The 20,485-nt window shown below is 36.7% G+C and overlaps 2 protein-coding genes across 8 annotated transcripts in view; both read right to left on the reverse strand.

The window, feature by feature from the left end:
- tweek (transmembrane protein KIAA1109 homolog tweek) overlaps positions 1-15,443 on the reverse strand; it is a 68,042-nt gene extending 52,599 nt beyond the window's left edge. For all 7 annotated transcript variants that reach the window (XM_073970412.1, XM_073970411.1, XM_073970408.1 and 4 more), the window contains exon 1: positions 14,827-15,443. In XM_073970412.1, the coding sequence (XP_073826513.1) occupies positions 14,827-14,931 (105 nt within the window). In that variant the 5' untranslated portion in view covers positions 14,932-15,443. The remainder of the gene's footprint in view (positions 1-14,826) is intronic.
- A 3,391-nt stretch (positions 15,444-18,834) lies between these two features.
- lwr (ubiquitin conjugating enzyme lesswright) lies at positions 18,835-20,170 on the reverse strand. The gene is made up of 2 exons (XM_073970413.1): positions 19,956-20,170; positions 18,835-19,889 (listed from the first exon to the last, which is right to left on the reverse strand). The coding sequence occupies exon 2, from the start codon at positions 19,734-19,736 to the stop codon at positions 19,257-19,259; it is 480 nt and encodes a 159-aa protein (XP_073826514.1). The 5' UTR covers positions 19,737-19,889; positions 19,956-20,170; the 3' UTR covers positions 18,835-19,256.
- Between the last annotated feature and the right edge of the window lie 315 nt (positions 20,171-20,485).

Here is a 20,485-nt window from a genome sequence, read left to right on the forward strand (position 1 = left end):
GCGATAAACTGAAATGTAGGAACAAGGTCCTCAAGTCCCTAGCCGGCAGCACTTGGGGTGCAGATAAAGAAACCTTGTTGACCTCGTATAAAGCGATAGGTCGGTCTGTGGTAAGCTATGCGGCGCTAGTTTGGTCCCCGAATTTATGTGACACGCAGTGGGATAGGATTCAATTTTGTCAGAACTCCGCCCTGAGAACAGCAACAGGGTGCCTCCTCAAATCTACAGTGGACCATCTACATGAGGAGGCAAAGATTCTTCTAGTACGACAACATAATGAGATGCTATCGTTGCAGTACTTGCTCGGGTGTTACCGTGAGAGCCATCCCAATCACCATCTGCTGGCCACCGATACACCCAGGCATATCAAGAAGGATATTCATGCTCTAGAGACGGAGGTCCAACAATATAGGAGATAATCTCTAGATCAACAAGCATATCAGGCCGGTTTGAACTGCATTCACACGGACACAGTTGCAAAGTCCGTAAGGAATTATTGTGTGAATGCAGTCATCGGAGTACATCCCCATCTATCGCTGCTGAAGAGCGTCAGCTGCCACGACAAACCAGTAGTGCGATTCTCTAACTAATTTTTTGAGTTACCGACAAATATCGGTAAAACTAAAATGCTTATAAATTCGTTAATTAACGATATTTCTCGGTAAGATAGCGACGAAAAGAAAGTAGTCGTAAAGTTCTACCAATAGCAACAGTGTTGTCAACTTTTATTTGAACGTTTCATTCATAATTTTGCGTTTTAATTATACCGACATTTGTCGGTAACTCAAAAAATGTGTTAGAGAATCGCACTACAGAGTTGTTTTGGTTCAATTGCGCTCGGGATATTGCAGTCGCCTAAATTCCTATTGGGCGGGAATCGATCGCACCGTGCAAGACATCTGACCAATATGCGGCATGGGCCCGCACGATACTAAGCACCTATTCAACTGCCCCTCCAAGCCTACTCATCTGACTCCAGTGGATCAGTGGTTACATCCCATCGAAGTAGCCAACTTCCTGGAACTGGAGATAGACCCAGAGCCAGATTGAACAGGAGAACGAACATAGAAACATAATAATAAAATACTGTTACAACAACTAGCTATATACGATAGGGGACTTCAATGCTCATCATGATCTTTACCATTTCATCCTAGTCAATATCCAGAGGGCTCCAAATTTTGCACGCTGAACGAAAACGATCCTATAAGGATAAGAGGAGATTTCCACAGCTGGCAGGCATCACCATTGACCAATGACGTGTCTTGATAATCCGTCATTTCCCTTGGGTCAGACCACTCACTACATAACCTCCGTCGTACATTTCTGAACCAAGGCAAAACTGATGTACAAGGGTTTAGAGAATTTATCAATCACATCTTCAGAGAGCTGCCAATGCTCTTAGACCCCCTGGTAGCTGAAAAAATTGCCAAGAGAGCATCACAGCTGCAGCCGATCGCTATATACCTGCTATTTGAATATCTGAACTTACTCTTGAAGTCAACTGACTAGTAGGGGATGATAACGGAACAAGTGGCCAGACCACCTGAATCAATGCGACATTGGTCAGGACTGAGTAACTTGTGGGCGACGATTAAATGACTATCGAATTCGGAAAAGAAGGATGATAATAGAATGGCTGTTACTTTCAATGGAGTGAACGTGGCAGATCCTAAGCGGTGCGCGAGATCGGCATGGCGAAGAGTGGGTTGTCATCAGAGAAAGTGGCAACACAATTTACGATGAGCCCCACTTGGGTTGCTTTAACACCATTTTGATGAACCCGGAGTTGAATATTTGACAATAGACCCCAATTTATCGCCAGCAACCCTTATTGTAGCAGAAGCCTGGAAAGTTGTCAGGGTGGTCGCGCAACTGAAGCCAGGCTAGATTGCCAGCAGAGGCGAATCGTAGAGCCATATTCCCTTCTGTTGTCTGCAGCGAAGATTGAAGAGGCTCTTCTTCTCCCCATAATGAGAAACTATTTCCCAGTTTCTCAACATCAGCATGGATACCGGAAAATGCACAATACCATAACTGCATTTCATGCCATATATACAGACCATTTCCCCATAATTGTATCCATCAGCAGAACGCCGGATTTCATCACCTTCTAACGCCGCGCTTTCGACAATCATGGGAAAGCTAATTTGCCTAGTTTCAGAATGTTCACTAATCAACGCTTCAGAGATCTGCGCAACCCTTCTGATGTATAGGTAGCAGAACGGACCTTCCGAATATACCTGTTGGTCGAGTACCCGAACTGAGACCAAACTTCCCGGAAGAAGCGACGGGATTAGCATAAACTTCGTCGTGCCAACCGCATTGACCCCAGAGTCAGGGAGTTGATAGGTTGGTTGGTGAGCATAAGCGGAACAAGCGGTTAAATCATCTGAAGAGTTGCAACATTGGAGCCAGCATAAGTAAATTGTGGACAACGGTTAAGTCACCCTCGAACCCAAGGCGGAAGGAAGCCTGGACCTCAGTCACGTTTGGCGACGTTACGCTGACTGATCCGGAGAGTTACGCAAGTTATTTCAGTCGACAATTTGTCAAGCACCCCGGTAGTGACAGGACAAAGAGAAGATTACATTAGATCTCTTCCTGCCTAGGATGAGTCTCCATGATAATGCGGAAACAGCTGGATGTGCCACGATTCGAGTATCTCACTATAGTTGGCAACCAGACGATAGCCACCCACATTGTTTCCGAAGTATGGATAATGGGCAGGGCGGTCCCGCTAATGAAGCCGGGCAAGGATACCAGCAAAGGTGAATCGTACATACCGATTTCGCTTTTGTCACCCGTACGAAAGACCCTTGAGCTATTAGTCCTCCACAGCGTTAGAAATAGCTATTTGCAGTTGCAGTATTTGCAAGAGCCATCGTAATCACCATATGTTGGATAGGACCCCGCACCCAGACATGTCATCAACAATCCTATCAAGCAGGTTTAAATAGCATTTACACGGATGCAGTCGCTGGTGCCGTAAACAACAATCGTGTGAATGCGGTCCTTGGAGAACATCCACCATCTATCGCAGCTGAGGTGCGTCAGCTGCCACGTCAAACCAGTTTGGGCTCAACTACCTATGCTTGGAAAGGCGGCCGTCTGAATTCCTATAGGGCAAGAATCGATGACACCGTGCAAAATATCTTCCCAGCATGCGGCACAGGACCGCACGACACATTGCACCTTTTCAATTGCCCTGCCAAACCTACTCAACCAACTACAGTAGATCTGTGGTTAGACAAAAGTTCATTCATTCTTGCTACAGGAAATCATTTTTGAGAAAAAATGTCAACAAGTCATAGCCCTACTGCACATATTTGTTATCTCTACTTTTTACTAATAATAAATAAACAAAGCCGACTATGCACCCAGCCACCACCCACTTTAGAAAGCACATGTCTGTACCTATTCATCAATCATTTCGTCTTGTTACCGGTACTTTGCCGGCTTTTTGGTAAATAGAATAATGAGTAATGTAATCATTAATATATCGGTATATGTATGTGCGACGTAGGTATTCGTTTGATAGATAACAACAATAAACAACAAGTGTTTATTATTAGCAGTGCAGCGCATGACATTTGTTTTTTATTCAAAATGAATGGTGCTCAAAAATACCCGTTTGTTTACAAACACAAACTTCAACAGGTGTGGATTGGGTTGTGAGGTTTTCAATAGGGGTGGGGTGTGGAGTAGAAAAGCCGAAAAGTGAATAAAAACAAACATATGATAAACAGCTGTGAATGGAGTAGAACAATAAAACTAAACACAGCCCAATGCAATAAAAAAAAAACAGAGGAAGGGTGAGGTTTGAGAAATACAATATTGAGCCGGCGCAAAATAAAACACTTTTAGCGGCGTGCAGTTTTTATGAAGCGACTTTGTGAATATATTACAGAGTCAAAGGTAAATGTAAACAACGGCGTACGATTTGTTATTATATCGGCGGCTTGCAAAGATGAATTAATATTAGAGTTGGGCAATAAAACGACCTAGTTCACTGTCCTAGTTCAAAAACGAATGCGCAACGTCATACAAACGTTGTCATATTACGTATACGTCGTTTGTTCATACATAGTTCACAACTCTAAATAACATGCAAAATGTTCAGACCTTTAAAAATTTAAAACGCTGAATAGAACTTGCATACCGGATTTAATAAACCTTCTGGGATTCAAATGCCAGCTCAATAGCGTATACGTCAAATAAAACATCAAAAAGAATGTTAACCCGACAAAAAGCTTTGTGCAAACGGCGTTTTATGGCATATCGTTTTAACTCAGAAATATGGAACTACGTCTATATTTACAGGAGAAAGAAGCGTTAATTTATAACCAAAGAAAAATGTTTAACATTTTTTAATGCATTATTTTATGGCATTACCAGCAGCTGGTATCCAATGCATATATGTAATGTCCACCAGACACTCATATATATGTAGTCCAAACTCCAGCGAAAGGGGGTTTAAAAATTTACACCGGAAAGGCAAAGGCTTTAACAATACCAATCACTTTCTTTATCCCTTTCTTATTGGGCATGAACAAGTAAGAATATTGTTCCTGAATTTGTTATAAAAGGAACTGAAAACGAAAATTGATGTACCTGAAGAACGTCGGAATCGTTTTCGAATGTGCATTGGTATTTTTGCCTGTATACATGACACAATGTGCCAGGGCCAGGATATATGTCAGCTTCTTTATACAGCTTACAGTCGATAACTGATCTCGCCTTGCTTAGCCAATGGATTGGGTCGAAGTGTTTTATAGTATCAAACGCTTTTATTAGATCAAACACCATTAACTCTGCCATGAACCACGAAATTTTTCGATAAAACATCCAACAAAAAATACGGGAAAATGATGTAATGATGGTGTTGTAATGTGCTGTTTACGGAATCCATGCTTACGAATGACAAATGAAATTGTTATATTTATGCTGGGGAGGAGTGAATCCTAAGGGCGATAAAACTGAAATCGTTCTGTCGGGTCACCGTTGCCAATAACCTTGCCGTTCTTTATCCAGAACAACTAAGGTAGCTAGGAACAGGTTGAGAACTTTAGCAAGGTAGTCGACTTCTCGATGTGCAAAAATATGTTTTTATGCTTAAAATTAATTAAAAAAATGGGGCTTTAAAATAAAAATTTTTCTTTCGCACTTGTATGAACCAGGAAAAAAGTGCGTTATAGTCCGGTGCAACTCTTATGGATTTAACTTATTTCCAATTTTTTTTAGTTTCCTGATTATGTAAAATCATTATTAACTTATTATTCAATTCATTCATTCCAGATGCGGTAATTCCCTACCCAAACCCCTAGATATCCCTGAAAATACGTTCAACTTATTGTGCGATCCTCCGATCCCCAAAATGTTTTTGACATCACTACGCTTTAAATTGCAGTTGTTTTTTGCGACTGTTCGGATGAATTCGGAACCACTTTCCTGGACGTTGTTAAGGGAATTATTAGTGTACTGTGAACTGTACATGTTATGTAGGAATTAAAAAGAATAGAACCAGTTTTCCTTGGCAGAAGCCGATCACTATATAAAATTGGTGGAGGATTTATGCCTTCAGAGACCGCCTGTTGATGCAAAGTGTTCAAAAAATTCATTATCGACGTCCAATGCAATGAAGTCATGGACAGCAACTTAAGTCCATACAGATACGTCTAGGTGGTGCATTTTCCATCACAACATGATGATTACGGTGACTCGGCTGAATATTTTTGTGGGGTTTTTTGCATTTTGTTATAGTATTGTCTGTTATCTGTCATTTAACGCTTATAAAGCTTAATTTGACCTATGCATTTCCACGCAATTGGCCTAAAACAAAATCTATTGAATAAATCGATTTTTTAGAAATTTTCTACTTTTGCTGAAAAATTTAAAAATGCGATAAAGCTTTAATCATAAATGTTAGATACATATAAGTTTAGGGATTTTTAAGGAACTTTGTGATTGTCATATAAGAATTAAAAGAAGGCCCGATTTCAGGAAAGCTATACGTTTTAGAAAAAAGGTTATTTTTAATAAAATGCTTAAAAAGTCTCAATAATATCATTTTCATATACAATTCTAAGTCTTCTCGCAAAAAAAATCTTGGCGCTAAGTGTGTTAATATAGTTGAAGTGTATCAAAGTGTCCGTTTTATATACTAAATTAATTTTTAAGTCTCTTCCTTTGTAGTTTTTTACTTCATATTTAGCTGATATAATGTGAATGTGGAGTTATTTTTTTTTTTCCTTCTTTTTTCCCATCGGACGGCCCCCAGATGGTGGATAGGGAAACGCTCATCAGATATGGCGGGTACTGCAGAAATAAAATATGCGGGGCAAACCAAAAGAAAAAAGAGAGAAAACGGCAGCATCTGACCAAAGGATTAGCGGCAGCAAACAGCGTCTGAACTCCAGGAGGAGCGGCTGAATATGGAGACGGAATACTCTAAACCCTTCAGAAGGCCTCGGCAAACCACTGAAGTATAATCCCTGGAAAATCATACAATTACAATGAACACAGAAAATAATCTAAGGCCCTCAGTTTCCGGCAATCAAAGGGTGCTAAGAATCCCCAGAGGTAAAACCAAAACCAAACATAGGATAGGAACTTGGAATGTGAGAAGTCTTTATGAGCTTGGAAAGCTAGACAATACCATAAGCGAAAAGGAAAGACTTCAAATTGATATGCTGGGTATCAGTGAAACGTGGTGGACGGAGGATGCGGAATTTATTTCCCAGAACGTAAACATGTATCATTCCGGAAACAGAGAGAGAACTCATAGAAAGGGCGTCGCTATTATAGTAAAAAGACACATAGCGACCTGTGTCACTGGATATGTTCCAATTTCTGATAGGGCGATGATGATAAAAATATCTGCAAAACCAATAAACATGAACATAATACAAGTTTATGCTCCTACAAGTGATAGCGATAATGATTTGGAACAGTTTTATTGCGACGTTGAAAAATTTATTAAAGATAACAAAACCACAAGATAATACAATAATTCAATTAGATATCCTTCCAAGACGACTTTACCCTTGAAATCGCCACAAGACAATAACAGAAACATTGTTAGAAACCAAATTAAATACATTTTAATAAATAAGCGGTATTCCTCCTGCGTAGATAAATGTTCTACGTATCCAGGAGCTGATGTTCCCTCCGACCATAATCTTCTGTTAGGGAAATTACAAATAAAGCTAACTACCATCCGAAAGAAAACACCAAAGCGAAGAGTTAACATTCAAAAATTAAACGATCCTTCCACTAAACAATCCGTGATAGATAATCTTAATGCAGAACTATATAATATGGTTGAAGAAGATGTCGAAAATTTATGGAACAAAGTTAAAAACTCCGTGAAATACTATAACCAGCAATATCCTTGGAAACACAACATCAAAAAGAGAGGACACTTGGATGACAGACGAGATACATTTATTATCGATGAGAATAACACAGCCATATATGAAACTGCAGAAAAGAAGAAACACTGGGAAAAATATATTAGAAGTCTGTTCACAGATACCACAAGAACAGAAATGCACAACACAGATAGAGAAGCCAATTTTCGAGGAAGACGCATTACTGAAAGCGAATTAGATATGGTCATAAATGCAATGAAAAACAACAAAGCTACCGGGCCGGATGAAGTCCCATCTGAATTATTTAAATTACTAGATTAAAGAAATACACAGCTATTGTTGACATTATACAACCAAATTTATGAAACAGGACAATACCCTCAAGATTGGCTGAAATCTACGTTTACTGCGATTCTCAAGAAAAATAATGCGAAGACGTGCGGAGATTATAGATAGAAGTTATATGAGTCATGCCTTAAAAATATTCTTAAAGATAATACATAGGCGCATATACCCAATATGCTAAGCACATATGGGAAAAATGCAATTTGGTTTCAAGGAAGGTATGGGAACTCGAGACGCCCTACTTAGTTTGAATGTACTCATACAAAACTGCCGCGATGTACAAAAAGATGTCTACATATGTTTTGTCGACTATGACAGTCTTATGAGTCATGGCTTAAAAATATTCTTAAAGAACATATACCCAATATAGGCGCATATACCCAATATGCGAAGCACTTATGGGAAAAACGCAATTTGGTTTCAAGGAAGGTATAGGAACTCGAGACGCCCTACTTAGTTTGAATGTACTCATCCAAAACTGCCGCGATGTACAAAAAGATGTTTACATATGTTTTGCCGACTATGAGAACGCATTCGACACGGTCTTTAATTCTGGTTTGCCATAATGATCATTGAGTAGTTCTCAATAATTTTTCCTGAGGATATGTTTTTTTTTAGATTGTCTCTCTTAGCCCCCTTTTTTGCATCTTTACGCGTGTTTTGATCTTTATTTAAATCTTTATTTCATAATGATCTCATTTTCTTCAGTTAGGTTCCCCAGCAACATATTTTGGTTATATTTTAATGACAGCAAATAACGATCTTGGTCCTATTGTTGGTAATTCAACCTTAATCAAAAACAAATTGAACCAATACTCTGGTTATTTGACTTTCGCTCATATCAACTGTCAAAGCTGTCAAAAGACCTTCAAATTACAACTTTACTCTAAGTGAGCTTAAGAGCATTATTTGTAATAGTGGTTTGGGACTGTTCGCCGTTTCCGAGACTTGGTTGAAATCTTACGTTTCATCGAAATCTGTTGCTATTCCTGGCTATTCATTTGTACGCAATGACCGTCCGAGTGCTAGGGGAGGAGGTGTTGGAATTTATGTACTAAACGGCATTAAACATAAGGTTGTTTTTCGTTCATCAAATCCTGGTGTTTGCGAGTCCTTTTTCATTGAACTTATTTTAGGCGTAAGAAAAATACTTTTTGGTGTGGTTTATTTGCCACACGGCAATATCTCATGCTTTGAGGAAGTGCATGAAGACATCTTATCGAGGTACAATACTATAGTTGCAGTTGGAGACTTTAACTGCAACTTGTTTGACATTTCCAAGTCGTCCCAAATGCGGAATGCTTGCCTACGTCTTGGTCTTTCAGTTAGTCATAACTCTCTTCCTACACATTTTAATATTGCTACAAACTCTGTTTCACTAATAGATTTTTTTGTTTATAGTAATTCATGCTCTCTTATATTCTCGGATCAAGTCCAATGCCCCTCTATCTGGCACCATGCTTTAATGTTTGGTGCCATTGACATAAACATTTCTAATTCAGAACAATTTTTCGAGTTCCGTGACTTTAATAATATCAATTGGGAAACTTTGCACGAATATCTTGTGGGAGTAGACTTTAGCAGTTTTTATGGCTCGATTCGCTTATTGCAAATCTCTTTTCATTCGTTCCCATTGTGAGAAAGCGAGTAATTACGTCAGCGGAGCCGTGGTTAAATAGTAGATCTATAACACTATCAAAATCTTTACGAGATATGGCATACAATAATTTTTTAAGATATCCTACGCAGCAAAATAGAGCATTGTACCCTTAGAAACAGAGCTAAGTCAGTTCTTAGAAATGAACGTAGGAAATACTACACAAAACGTTTTAGTGGACTTGACGCAACACAGGTCTGGAGACAGCTTCGTGCTGGTGGTGTCGTTGGTAGTGACAATAACCCCGCAATGGATTTTGACGTCAATGTTCTAAATGCATATTTTACTGAGAACCATAGTGTCTGTAATGCGTATGTTGATTTGCCCGATGCTAACGGACTAGGTTATACCTTTTCCTTTAATTGCGTTTTCGAGATTGATGTTTTTAGAGCATTTAGGCGAGTTAAATCACAATCAGTGGGTGTAGATGGTATACCTGTTAAATTTTTAAAGCTTATTTACCCATACATATCTAACCAATTTACACATTTTTTTAACACAATGTTCACCACTTCAGTCTTTCCACAAGCATGGAAGGTTGCAAAGGTTGTTCCTATCCCAAAAGCTAAGGATATATATGCTATGGATAACTTGAGGCCTATTAGTATTCTGCCGGCACTTTCTAAAGTAGCTGAGCACCTCATGCGAGAGCAAATTAAGGCATTTATTGATGACCATAAACTTATCTATAATTATCAATATGGCTTCAGGCGTGGACTTAGTACCACCTCTCTGTTAGTAGATTTAACGGATCTGATTAGGGAGACTGTTGATGGAGGTGAGAGTAATGTTCTTGTTGCCCTTGATTTGTCCATGGCGTTTGATTGTGTAGACCATTCGAGGTTAATTGAGAAGCTACGCTGTAACTATGCGTTTGATAGCACTTCTTGTAAGTTAATTGGTTCCTATTTGTCAGGACGTTCTCAGTACGTTTCCCTTAACGGTGTTATTTCCAGCAGATGTAATATTTATGGTGGGGTACCTCAAGGTTCCATTTTAGGCCCCCTTCTTTTCATTTTATACCTCAATGACATTGGTAGTTCTTTATGTAATAGCAGTTGTCGTCCATTCTTGTATGCTGATGACATACATTTACTGTTTAAAGGTAAATCCAGCGCTCAGTTGGAGCATGATATTAATACTACCTTGTGCTCTATATCACGTTGGTTAGGTAACAATAATTTGGTAGTGAATGTTTCTAAAACCAAAGCTATAGTTCTGGGTCCCTTATGTCGCCTGAATAATGGTATTAATATACAACTTAATGGAATGTTGATTGAGTTTGTTGATCATTTAAAATGTTTAGGAGTTATACTCGACACAAAACTTGATTTTTCAGCGCATATAGACGCGTTATACCCTAGAGTAGTTAATATTCTCCGGAAATTGTATTCTACTGAATTGTATTTGCCTCTCTTTGTCAGGAAAAATCTTGCTTATTCTATGTTAATATCTATCATTTCTTATGGCATAGAAGTTATATCGGGTACAACGCATGAACATTTTGGAAAAGTAGAAAAGCTGTTCAATATGATTGTAAGATATGTTTATAACATGCGCCGATATGACCATATTTCGGAGCAGGCAATGATTTTCCTAGGAGTCCTGTTTAATACTTTTGTTCAGCAACGTGTTGTTTCATTTCTTTATAAATCGGTAATTTTTGAACTTCCCGGTCTCCTGCGAGATCGGCTTGCTTTCTCTAGATCTACTAGAAACAACAACTTACATTTCCACGTTTTTCAACATCATTATACGAAAGATCTTTTATTGTTCGCTCTCTTCGTTTATGGAATCATCTTCCTGCAGAGCTACGAAAGTTTTCGTTTTCCAGATGTATATTTCGACAAAGGTTTGAAAGCTTTGCAGTTAATAATACGTTGGGCTGATGTAATATTATTGTCACGAATATAACTTGTCATTTGTTTTGTAGAGTCTACTGTATTGGAATTCTGGTGCATTGATTCATTTTGTTATTACCAACAATAGGCATATATTAACTCTTTTTTTATTTTGGCTGGGGAGCCTTATTCATGCCTTGTAGTTTTTTAGCGCTCACACATACAGTATGCAAAGTTCATATTCGTACACCCCTAAAAAATGAATAAAATCGTTATTAATTCCATATTTTATGTGCAAATATGAAATAATTGATAGGAATTACCATAACGAAGAAAGACTTAAGAATAACAAAACAAATTTTTAATTTATTCCGTCATTTAGGTATAGATGGCGCCTGTGTGGGTGGCAAAGTTCGTATTCGTACACCTAAAAGCACTATATATTTGGAGTTTTTAAGGATTTTCAAAGCAAAATACCTCAAATTTTTGTTTTAGTCTTCTTTCTGAATGCCTCTGCTATAGAAATATTTAAAAATAACGGTAACTTTATTAAAATTTTTGCATGAATAAAAAGTCGGAGGAATATTTAAAATCCTTAAGAAAAATGTGGTAGATATGATTAGCTATTGCAATTTATTCCCGAATTTTTGACGAAAATAGCTAATAGCAGTCCTTCTGTAACAATATTTGAGGTCTAATATGAAAATGAATGTTGTCAGCGTTTGGAAATGCAAAGAAACGTACTCCGGGCTTAGGTAAAGTAAACACATTTTTGGTTTTTACTTGGTAAAAATCGGAAGTTTCGTTCTATATTTGACATAAAATGTATTGAAGTGTTAGAATACGGTTTCGAAAATCATTTTATGCCGAAAACTGTGAGAACTTATGAAGAAAAATGAAACTGTTCAAGTTTTCATACTGTCTGCGTACGACTGAAATTCTACCTTTACTATGAACGAGAGTTATGGCTGCCGAATTGCGAAAATAGTGGTTTTTACTTCTTGAAAATTATATTTCTTTACCAAAGGATCCAAAATGAGTACAAAAATGTCAAAAGAATGAAGTAAATAGTCCAGGAAAGAACGTGGGGTAACCTTTTGAAGAAATGCATTATTTCTGGGGAAATTTTCTTAATTAAATTTTTTTTATTCCTCGTAATTTCCGATATTTCTTGACATAGAATGATTTTCGAAACCGTATTCTAAAACTTCAATACATTTTATGTCAAATATAAAACGAAACTTCCGATTTTTACCAAGTAAAAACCAAAAATGTGTTTACTTTACCTAAGCCCGGTTTACGTTTCTTTGCATTTCCAAACGCTGACAACATTCATTTTCATATTAGACCTCAAATATTGTTACAGAAGGACTGCTATTAGCTATTTTCGTCAAAAATTCGGGAATAAATTGCAATAGCTAATCATATCTACCACATTTTTCTTAAGGATTTTACATATTCCTCCGACTTTTTATTCATGCAAAAATTTTAATAAAATTACCGTTATTTTTAAATATTTCTATAGCAGAGGCATTCAGAAAGAAGACTAAAACAAAAATTTGAGGTATTTTGCTTTGAAAATCCTTAAAAACTCCAAATATATAGTGCTTTTAGGTGTACGAATACGAACTTTGCCACCCACACAGGCGCCATCTATACCTAAATGACGGAATAAATTAAAAATTTTTTTGTTATTCTTAAGTCTTTCTTCGTTATGGTAATTCCTATCAATTATTTCATATTTGCACATAAAATATGGAATTAATAACGATTTTATTCATTTTTTTAGGAGTGTACGAATATGAACTTTGCATACTGTATGTACATTTAATTATACTTATAGTTATAAGATTTGAATTGTAATATTTTAAGATACATTTCCTGATTCGAAGACCACATTTGTAGTTATTGCATGTTGTGATATTAATAGGCCAAATGGCTTCTTCGCAGCAACAAAATAAATAAAATAAATAATAAATAAATAAATTGATGGACATATTGATTTCAATTGGATTAGAGGATAGCGATATAAAATGCATCAGAAACCTATACTGGCAACAGACAGCAAACATTCAACTAGATGGTGAACTTACAGGAAATGTTCCAATTTCAAAAGGTGTAAGTCAGGGGTGCATACTATCGCCTCTTTTGTTTAATTTGTACTCCCAAAAAATATTTGAGAAGTCAATATGTGGGAAAAACATCGGAATAAGAATAAACAACACGATTATAAACAACATACGTCATGTAGAAAAGGCGTCGAATCCAACACTCCTTTAAGCATTAATGGTACTCAAATAGAAAGAGTCTCAACATTCAAATATCTCGGAGTTCAAATTAATGAAACCTGGGATCCATCAATGGGAATAAAATGTCGAAATGGCTAGAAACTCTTTCTATAAATATAGAAAAATATTAACGAGCCATGACATAACCCTGGAAACAAAAAACGATTTTTGAAATGCTAAATATGGTCAGTACTATTATACTTAAAGATATCCTGGACAGATGACATCGCAAATAACGAAGTACTGAGGCAAAAGAATACGGAAAGTCAAATGATCAGAATTATAAAAACAAGAAAAACTGCTTATTTGGGACATCTTATGCGAAATAGAAAATATAATCTCCTCTAAGCTATTATAAGAACCAACATTAAAGGACGCCGACCGAGAGGGAGACGGGAAATAACATGGATCAAAAACATTCAGGAATGGACAGGACACCAAGATGAAATAAGCCTTTTAAGCGCCGCCAGAAACTGAGAACTAGCTATAATTGAGTGAAATGTTTTAATTTTATAATACAAAATTAAATAACTCTGTAATAATTAACATTGTACGATCGCTAATATCCGAAAACGGATTTGCAAATTAAGAAGAAAGAAGAATGTGAAATGTTTTATTGGCTAAATTATTTTGTATCTCCCTTTGTATTTTTTCTACTCCATACCTATATACTCCAAAAATATTTGAGGAGGCGGCTCCAATATAACATGAAAAACTTACGCCGACACCTATTTTCCGTGTGGCTTAGATTTTTTCTCTGCAGGGCTACTTGAGAAGGAAGCCCTATGCACAACAAAACAACTTATACAACAAAAATGATGAAAAATTATGAATGAATGAATTTTAATAGACGCAATAAATTAAACAAATGTTAATAAAACACTGTTTTTTATGAAAATTACTATCTCTGCGAAAGGAAACAATTGTAAATTAGAGATAAGCAAATGGCAAAAATAAGCTCAGGCTATAGAAGAAATAATTATTTATCAGTAGCAGCATTATATTGATGGAAAAATATGTGCCATCACAATAGCAGCAGCAATGGAGGAACGAAAAGACTGATTATTATTAGATTAGTTTATTGTCCATCATTAGTTGCTTGCTTTTTTCGCTAAATACAACAACAATATTCATTGATAAGCATTCAAGCAATTTGGTCAAATGGCTACAAACATTTCCTTGAGATTAATTTAATCAATAAGAAAACCTAGATAAGGAGGAATTTTGCAAAGTGCAACTGTATGTGGTGAATGATTCATGTAGCCACCCCACCATACCCATTATAATACTGCCAACAATATTAAATCAATATTTATAATTACCATGGGAGCATCAATTTTCATATTCTCCAATGCAATGGGTCCTGTGGAATTCCATGTTCCTGCATCGGCAAACCCAAAATTAATTTCGTTCTCCTCCTGCTCCATGTTAATTTTGTAGGCTGTAGCTGATTATTTAGTAGTTATGGACAATTATGTTTAATTGAATTACATTCACACATATACACACGCTGAGAAACACACAGATTTATTGCACTTTGTACATTTGTTTGAAATACAATATAATATTTTTCGCTTCCTGATATTTTCTTTGTTGTGACTTCGATTTTTCGCACTTTTTAGGGCTGGGTTTCATGTAACCACCGACCGAGAGACCGACGAATAGCACAGCACCTTTCGAAATTTTATGATTTTTTGCAATCAACTCGTTTTATTTCTAAGAAATTTTAAAACTACGTCTAATTTTATGATTATCTTAATGTTACAACACATTTTATATTAATTTTTTCGTTAGAAAATACATGGTTTTCTCGTTTTTTCACTATATTTTTCTACATTTTACGCGTATCGATACACAAAACGAAGGCGACTGAAGTGTTTGATGAACGGCGTTTGGATTTTTTCATGTGGGCGGTTTTGTCATCACATTGGTTCATTTTGATGAATGTATAGTTCAACGAACGAATTGAATGAGTAAGACAAAAGAGATTAAACGATAAATATGAATAACCAAAACAAAATAACTGGATAAGAATGAAGTTTAAAGCAGATGACAAACAATTGAGCCACACAATGCTGTTAATAACGCCGTTGAAAGTGTGTTTAGTAAGCATTACTCGTAGGGATTAGTGGGAAAGTTTGTGCAGAGAATTTGATATAGGTGTGTTCCTTTACTTACCTGAGGTTACCGTTTTCACCATTTGTTACCACTTTTAACATGCAGTATTTCATATTGTTTTGTCAGCGTTCGCTTATAATCGTCAAACAATTGTCAAAAAAGTGAGCAGAAATGCCTTTCTCTTCTACCACAGGCTATCCGTCAAATTTCTTCAGGTAAAAAATGGTACAACTGATTTTTCGACAATTGTTCGACGATTATATGATAATGAAGAAAAAATAATAAAAACAGAAGAAAAAAAAAACGAAGGCTGACAAAACAAAAAAACTGTAAAATAAAAGAAGAAAAGTGAATTATTATGATTTTTTTGACATTGCTACCAGATGTACCATTTTTACGTTCCTTTACTTTTCTGGTAAAACTGGTCATAAGAGAGAGCAATTTTGACAGTTTTCTCTTTTACCATTAATAAAGTAAAGGAACAAAGCTTATATAAGAGCAAAGTACAACAAATGGGAATGTTTTTTAAGCCCCTAGTTCCGTTTAGAAGGCCTATTCAGATTGATATGAGAATTATATCAGATATAGTTCAACATGTTCTAATTAATATGCGTAATCTATTTATTATAGCTCTGTTCCGTTACGTTCATGAATCTTCAAGTTTTACCACTTTTTACTCGAAAAGGGTTCCTACTTCAGACACCATACAATTCATTGCTCTGTTCCAGAACTGCAAGAATCTACTAATTTTTACTATTTTTTCCGATAACATAAAGGAAAAAATGTTATCGTAGTAAAAAATAGTAGCTTCTTGCAGGTTCTGGAACAGAGCACATATGGGAGCAGTTTACAACTTTTACTACTTTTGCCTGTTTTACCATTTTCAAAAGTTAAGGAACAGACAAAATGTGTGACACTGATGTCTTATAGAACACTAATGTAAAGGAGTAATAACAGTGATTTTCGGATCAACACTCTACTTATGATGACATTCTGATCTTTTATCGAAGACCTATTGGCCTCCTATGAAAGACCTCTTGATCTTATATCAAAGACCTATTGTAAAACGTATTGGTCTACTAAACAAGTAAAAATGTAACAGTCGGCTTTGCTGGCGGAGGTACAGATCAGCCTATGTGAAGTGAAAATTTCATATATGGACCGACGACACAACCAAGATCCATTTCCCTTAAAATTATGTGTTAATGGGTTTTCAGAATTTGATGGCCCTTTTTGGACGTATGAACTAACTTGCCGACAAAAATATGGAATTGGATTGCCTTTGCTTTCTATACATACCACGTCCACCAGTAATTCCAGTTGGTCACTGAATAATTTTGAGCTTTTGGACTGTTTTGAAACATGGACTTGTCCACGAAAAGCAATGTCGCTGTAAACAGGATCACTACAAATTTCCCAAGGATCCTTCAACAAACCTTATACTGTACATCAACAAAAATGTACTAAGTACGTTTATATATAACCGGATTTAAAAAACCCACTGGGTTTCAAATGCCAATTCCTTTGCGTATACGTCAAATAAATCCTCATTAATAAGGTTAACCCTGCAAAAGGCTATAATATAAACATGGCCTTAGACAAAATTTGGACGGAATAGTACGAAATCCAAGCTTGAACCAAATCGGTTGCTCCGTTCAAAAGGTATCGCGCGTACTATTTAAGAGAAACTTTTTTTAACGTTTGTGGGGGATGTACCGTAAAGAGTGGTGAATGGCGGAATAAGAAGGCGTTCCATTTACCGCATTTTTTCCGAAATGTGTGGAAGGTACCCGAAGGAATAGACCAATATAGTCCATGCCGTAAAAATATTACGATGTGCAAAGTATGCACCAAATCGTTTATTGCCTTCGAGAGTTATCTTGCGCACCATTTTAGCGAAAAGTTTTGAACTTTTGTGGGGAAGATACGCGAAGGTATTGACCGCCCATTTTCGAACTTAAACTAAGTTTGGACAAAATGGCCGACTTCCGTATTGTCAGTTGCTTTGTATTCGTGAATGAAACTAGGGTTCTTAAATCGATTTCTCCACTACTGAAATTTCATAAAATTACTCTAGTATGGAACTCGATTTAAGAACTCCTAGTTTCATGCACGAATACAAAGCAACTGACAATATGGAAGTCGGCCATTATTACATACATGTATAGGAAGGAACATGATCCCCGAAGAGACTTCTCTCATATCAATGAGTGCATGCCGATTCAAATTAGCTCAATGATACGGGACCTACTTTTTATCGCCGAGTCCGTGTCTTAACTTATGGGCCGATTCCGTACGGCGAGGCGAGTCATGTCGCGTCGTCTATCGTCTCTGTGACAAAATTTAAAAAATGCACTACGTACAGCGATAGAAAATAATCGTCGATAACAAGTTATTTTTATTTTATTTTTATTCGTTAGTAAAAATGTACGGCGACAGCTAATTTGTTGTCGCCGGAAAATGAACATTTCGTCGACAAAATTTGAGGACGTCAGGCGATATTGCCATACGGAATCGAAAAATTGCATTTGACAACGCGACACGACTCGCCTCGCTGTACGGAATCGGCCCATTAACTCAACTGTAGTTGCGTTGCCAGAGGAGAAATTCATACAATTAAAATGAGTAAAAAGACGGAAATTTTTGTCAAATTCAATCAATATCAGGGTTTTGAACCTCCAGCTATTAATTTAATTGCAAAAAGTATAAATTTTAATGCGGAAATAGAAAATACTCTTTAATGTCGCCTACATTACACTGAGGGGTTGCCAACGTTGGGAATCACCAAGGTGGACAAAATATTACGAAGCCCAAATCGGTTGATCCGTTTCAGAGTTATCACGCGCTCCAACCAGACATACACGGGTATGTTCTGAGACACACTTCACCTCTCACTTCACGCCTCAAGCATTTTGTTCTCCCCAGTACTAGGATGTACTCTTCGTTGTAAATACCCTGATAAATCTTAGAACAAAGAAATTCGCAAAAAATAGGAGTAAATGGGGTGAACAAAATGCTTAAGGCGTGAAGTGTGACTCAGAACATACCCGACAGATGGACATGGTCAAATCGACTCCAAATTGTATGAAACAGACTTCGTCCAAACATAGTCGATATCTACATTAGACAGTTATCCTTGCGGCAATTGTCACCCACCCCATGCATTAGTCATCGTTATTTATATTTTACAAATAAAACAAAAATCACATGTATTTTGTTTAATGTTTTTTGTTTGTTTTTCTTTCATTATTTTAAAATATAATATTAAGTGCGAAAATGAAGTTATTATGGTAATATAAGATTAATAATAGTTACAGAGTTGTTTTTTTAAATATAATTTTGCTTAAGGACCTCTCATATTATTTATAAATACATGGATGGGAGAAGGAGGAAATATAAAATAAATCCTAAAATATAAAAAGACTTTTCCTGGTAACTAACCTGGAAATGCCAAATATCTTGTAGATGATGATGGCGTGAGAATATTGTTATTGGTTAGTTTGTTTTTGTTGTTGTGTTTCGTGTATGCTTATAATCTGGTTCTGCTTGTTTTGCTTCTCTTGTATCCTTGTTGTTTTCTATAACTAATGGAGTTTGTTGTTTGTGTATTATTTAAGTAAAAAAACATCTGCATTTATTCTGTAGCAGCCATTGCCCTGGCCTGGGCACGCACACGTTTCTCGTACTCCAAACGATTCTGACAATAAATTGTGTAAGCTTCAGCTTGGGCAGGATCTTTGATATTGGGCTCATTCAGCAAATCTTGAATACCCAAAAGAATCTGTTTAATGGTAATGGCGGGACGCCAATCTTTTTCTTCATCCAACAGCGACAAACACACTGTGCCTGAGGGATACACATTAGGATGGAACAGTGGTGGTTCGAATTTGCATTTTGGTGGTGAGGTGGGATAATCATCTTTGAAAATCATACGCAATTTGTAGAGACCACCTTCCCATGGGGTACCCTTCTTGCCGGGTATGGCACACTCCCAAATCATAAGATTCAATGTGCCATCAGGATTTTTGGCAGGACGTGCTACAAAGCCGAATGGATGATCTTTACGCCAGGCCTTCCGTTCCTCACCCAAACGTGTAATGGCAATACCAGACATGCTGCTGTTGTGGTTGTTGTTGGCCTTTTTCAATAACTAAGAACTACGATTCTTGATTGGTGACTTTTTCTTTTTGTTGTTGTAAAATGCTTGGCTGGCTGGGCTGCTTACTCTAGAAATTGCGGAGGCACGCGTCTTTTTTTCTAAAAAATTCTGTTAAAATTTACACGAAATTAACAAAAAATGCACTTCCGAAATTGGTACCACTTTTTGCCTTACCTTTTGGTTAGAAACTCAATTATATTTAAGCGTAAACAAACGTTTATTTTCTAATGCTTTGTTTAATTTTCTTTCAGCCTTCTTTTTTTTGCAAATTTCTCACAAGTAAAAAAATGCGTTAACCTTCGTAAAAATGTTCGGCCGCTAGTTTGGTGTACATGTGTGTGTTGCAAAAATGACAAATTCAGTGCTGATAATTTTGGCGCTCGCGTCACAATGTTGTATTTAGCACACAGTGTTGATTTCTTCGCGATAGAATTTTAGTTGGCAACTCGGATTTTTAGCGTGGGACTAAAATTTTTGAAAATAAAAAACAACAAATAATTCTGTTTCTGTCGAATTGAAAATGAATACTAAAGAAAAAAATGGCTTAAGACGGGTTTACACGCGCACGCCCGATTTTTTTGAAATTTTTACCACAAGTAGGTCTCGTTGCCCTGATCACAAAAATATATATATCGTCTAGATGTAGTCCATACTTCCCGAGATATAGGCCTTTAAAGTTCCAAAAATATGTAGCTAATTAGAGA

Source organism: Musca autumnalis, unplaced genomic scaffold (genome assembly GCF_047663935.1).
Source record: "Musca autumnalis isolate F117 unplaced genomic scaffold, ASM4766393v1 scaffold_2, whole genome shotgun sequence".
Lineage (NCBI taxonomy): Eukaryota > Metazoa > Arthropoda > Insecta > Diptera > Muscidae > Musca > Musca autumnalis.

Excerpts from the sequence above, each read along its gene's own strand:
- lwr (XM_073970413.1), bottom strand. The coding sequence starts at position 19,736 with ATGTCTGGTATTGCCATTACACGTTTGGGTGAGGAACGGAAGGCCTGG.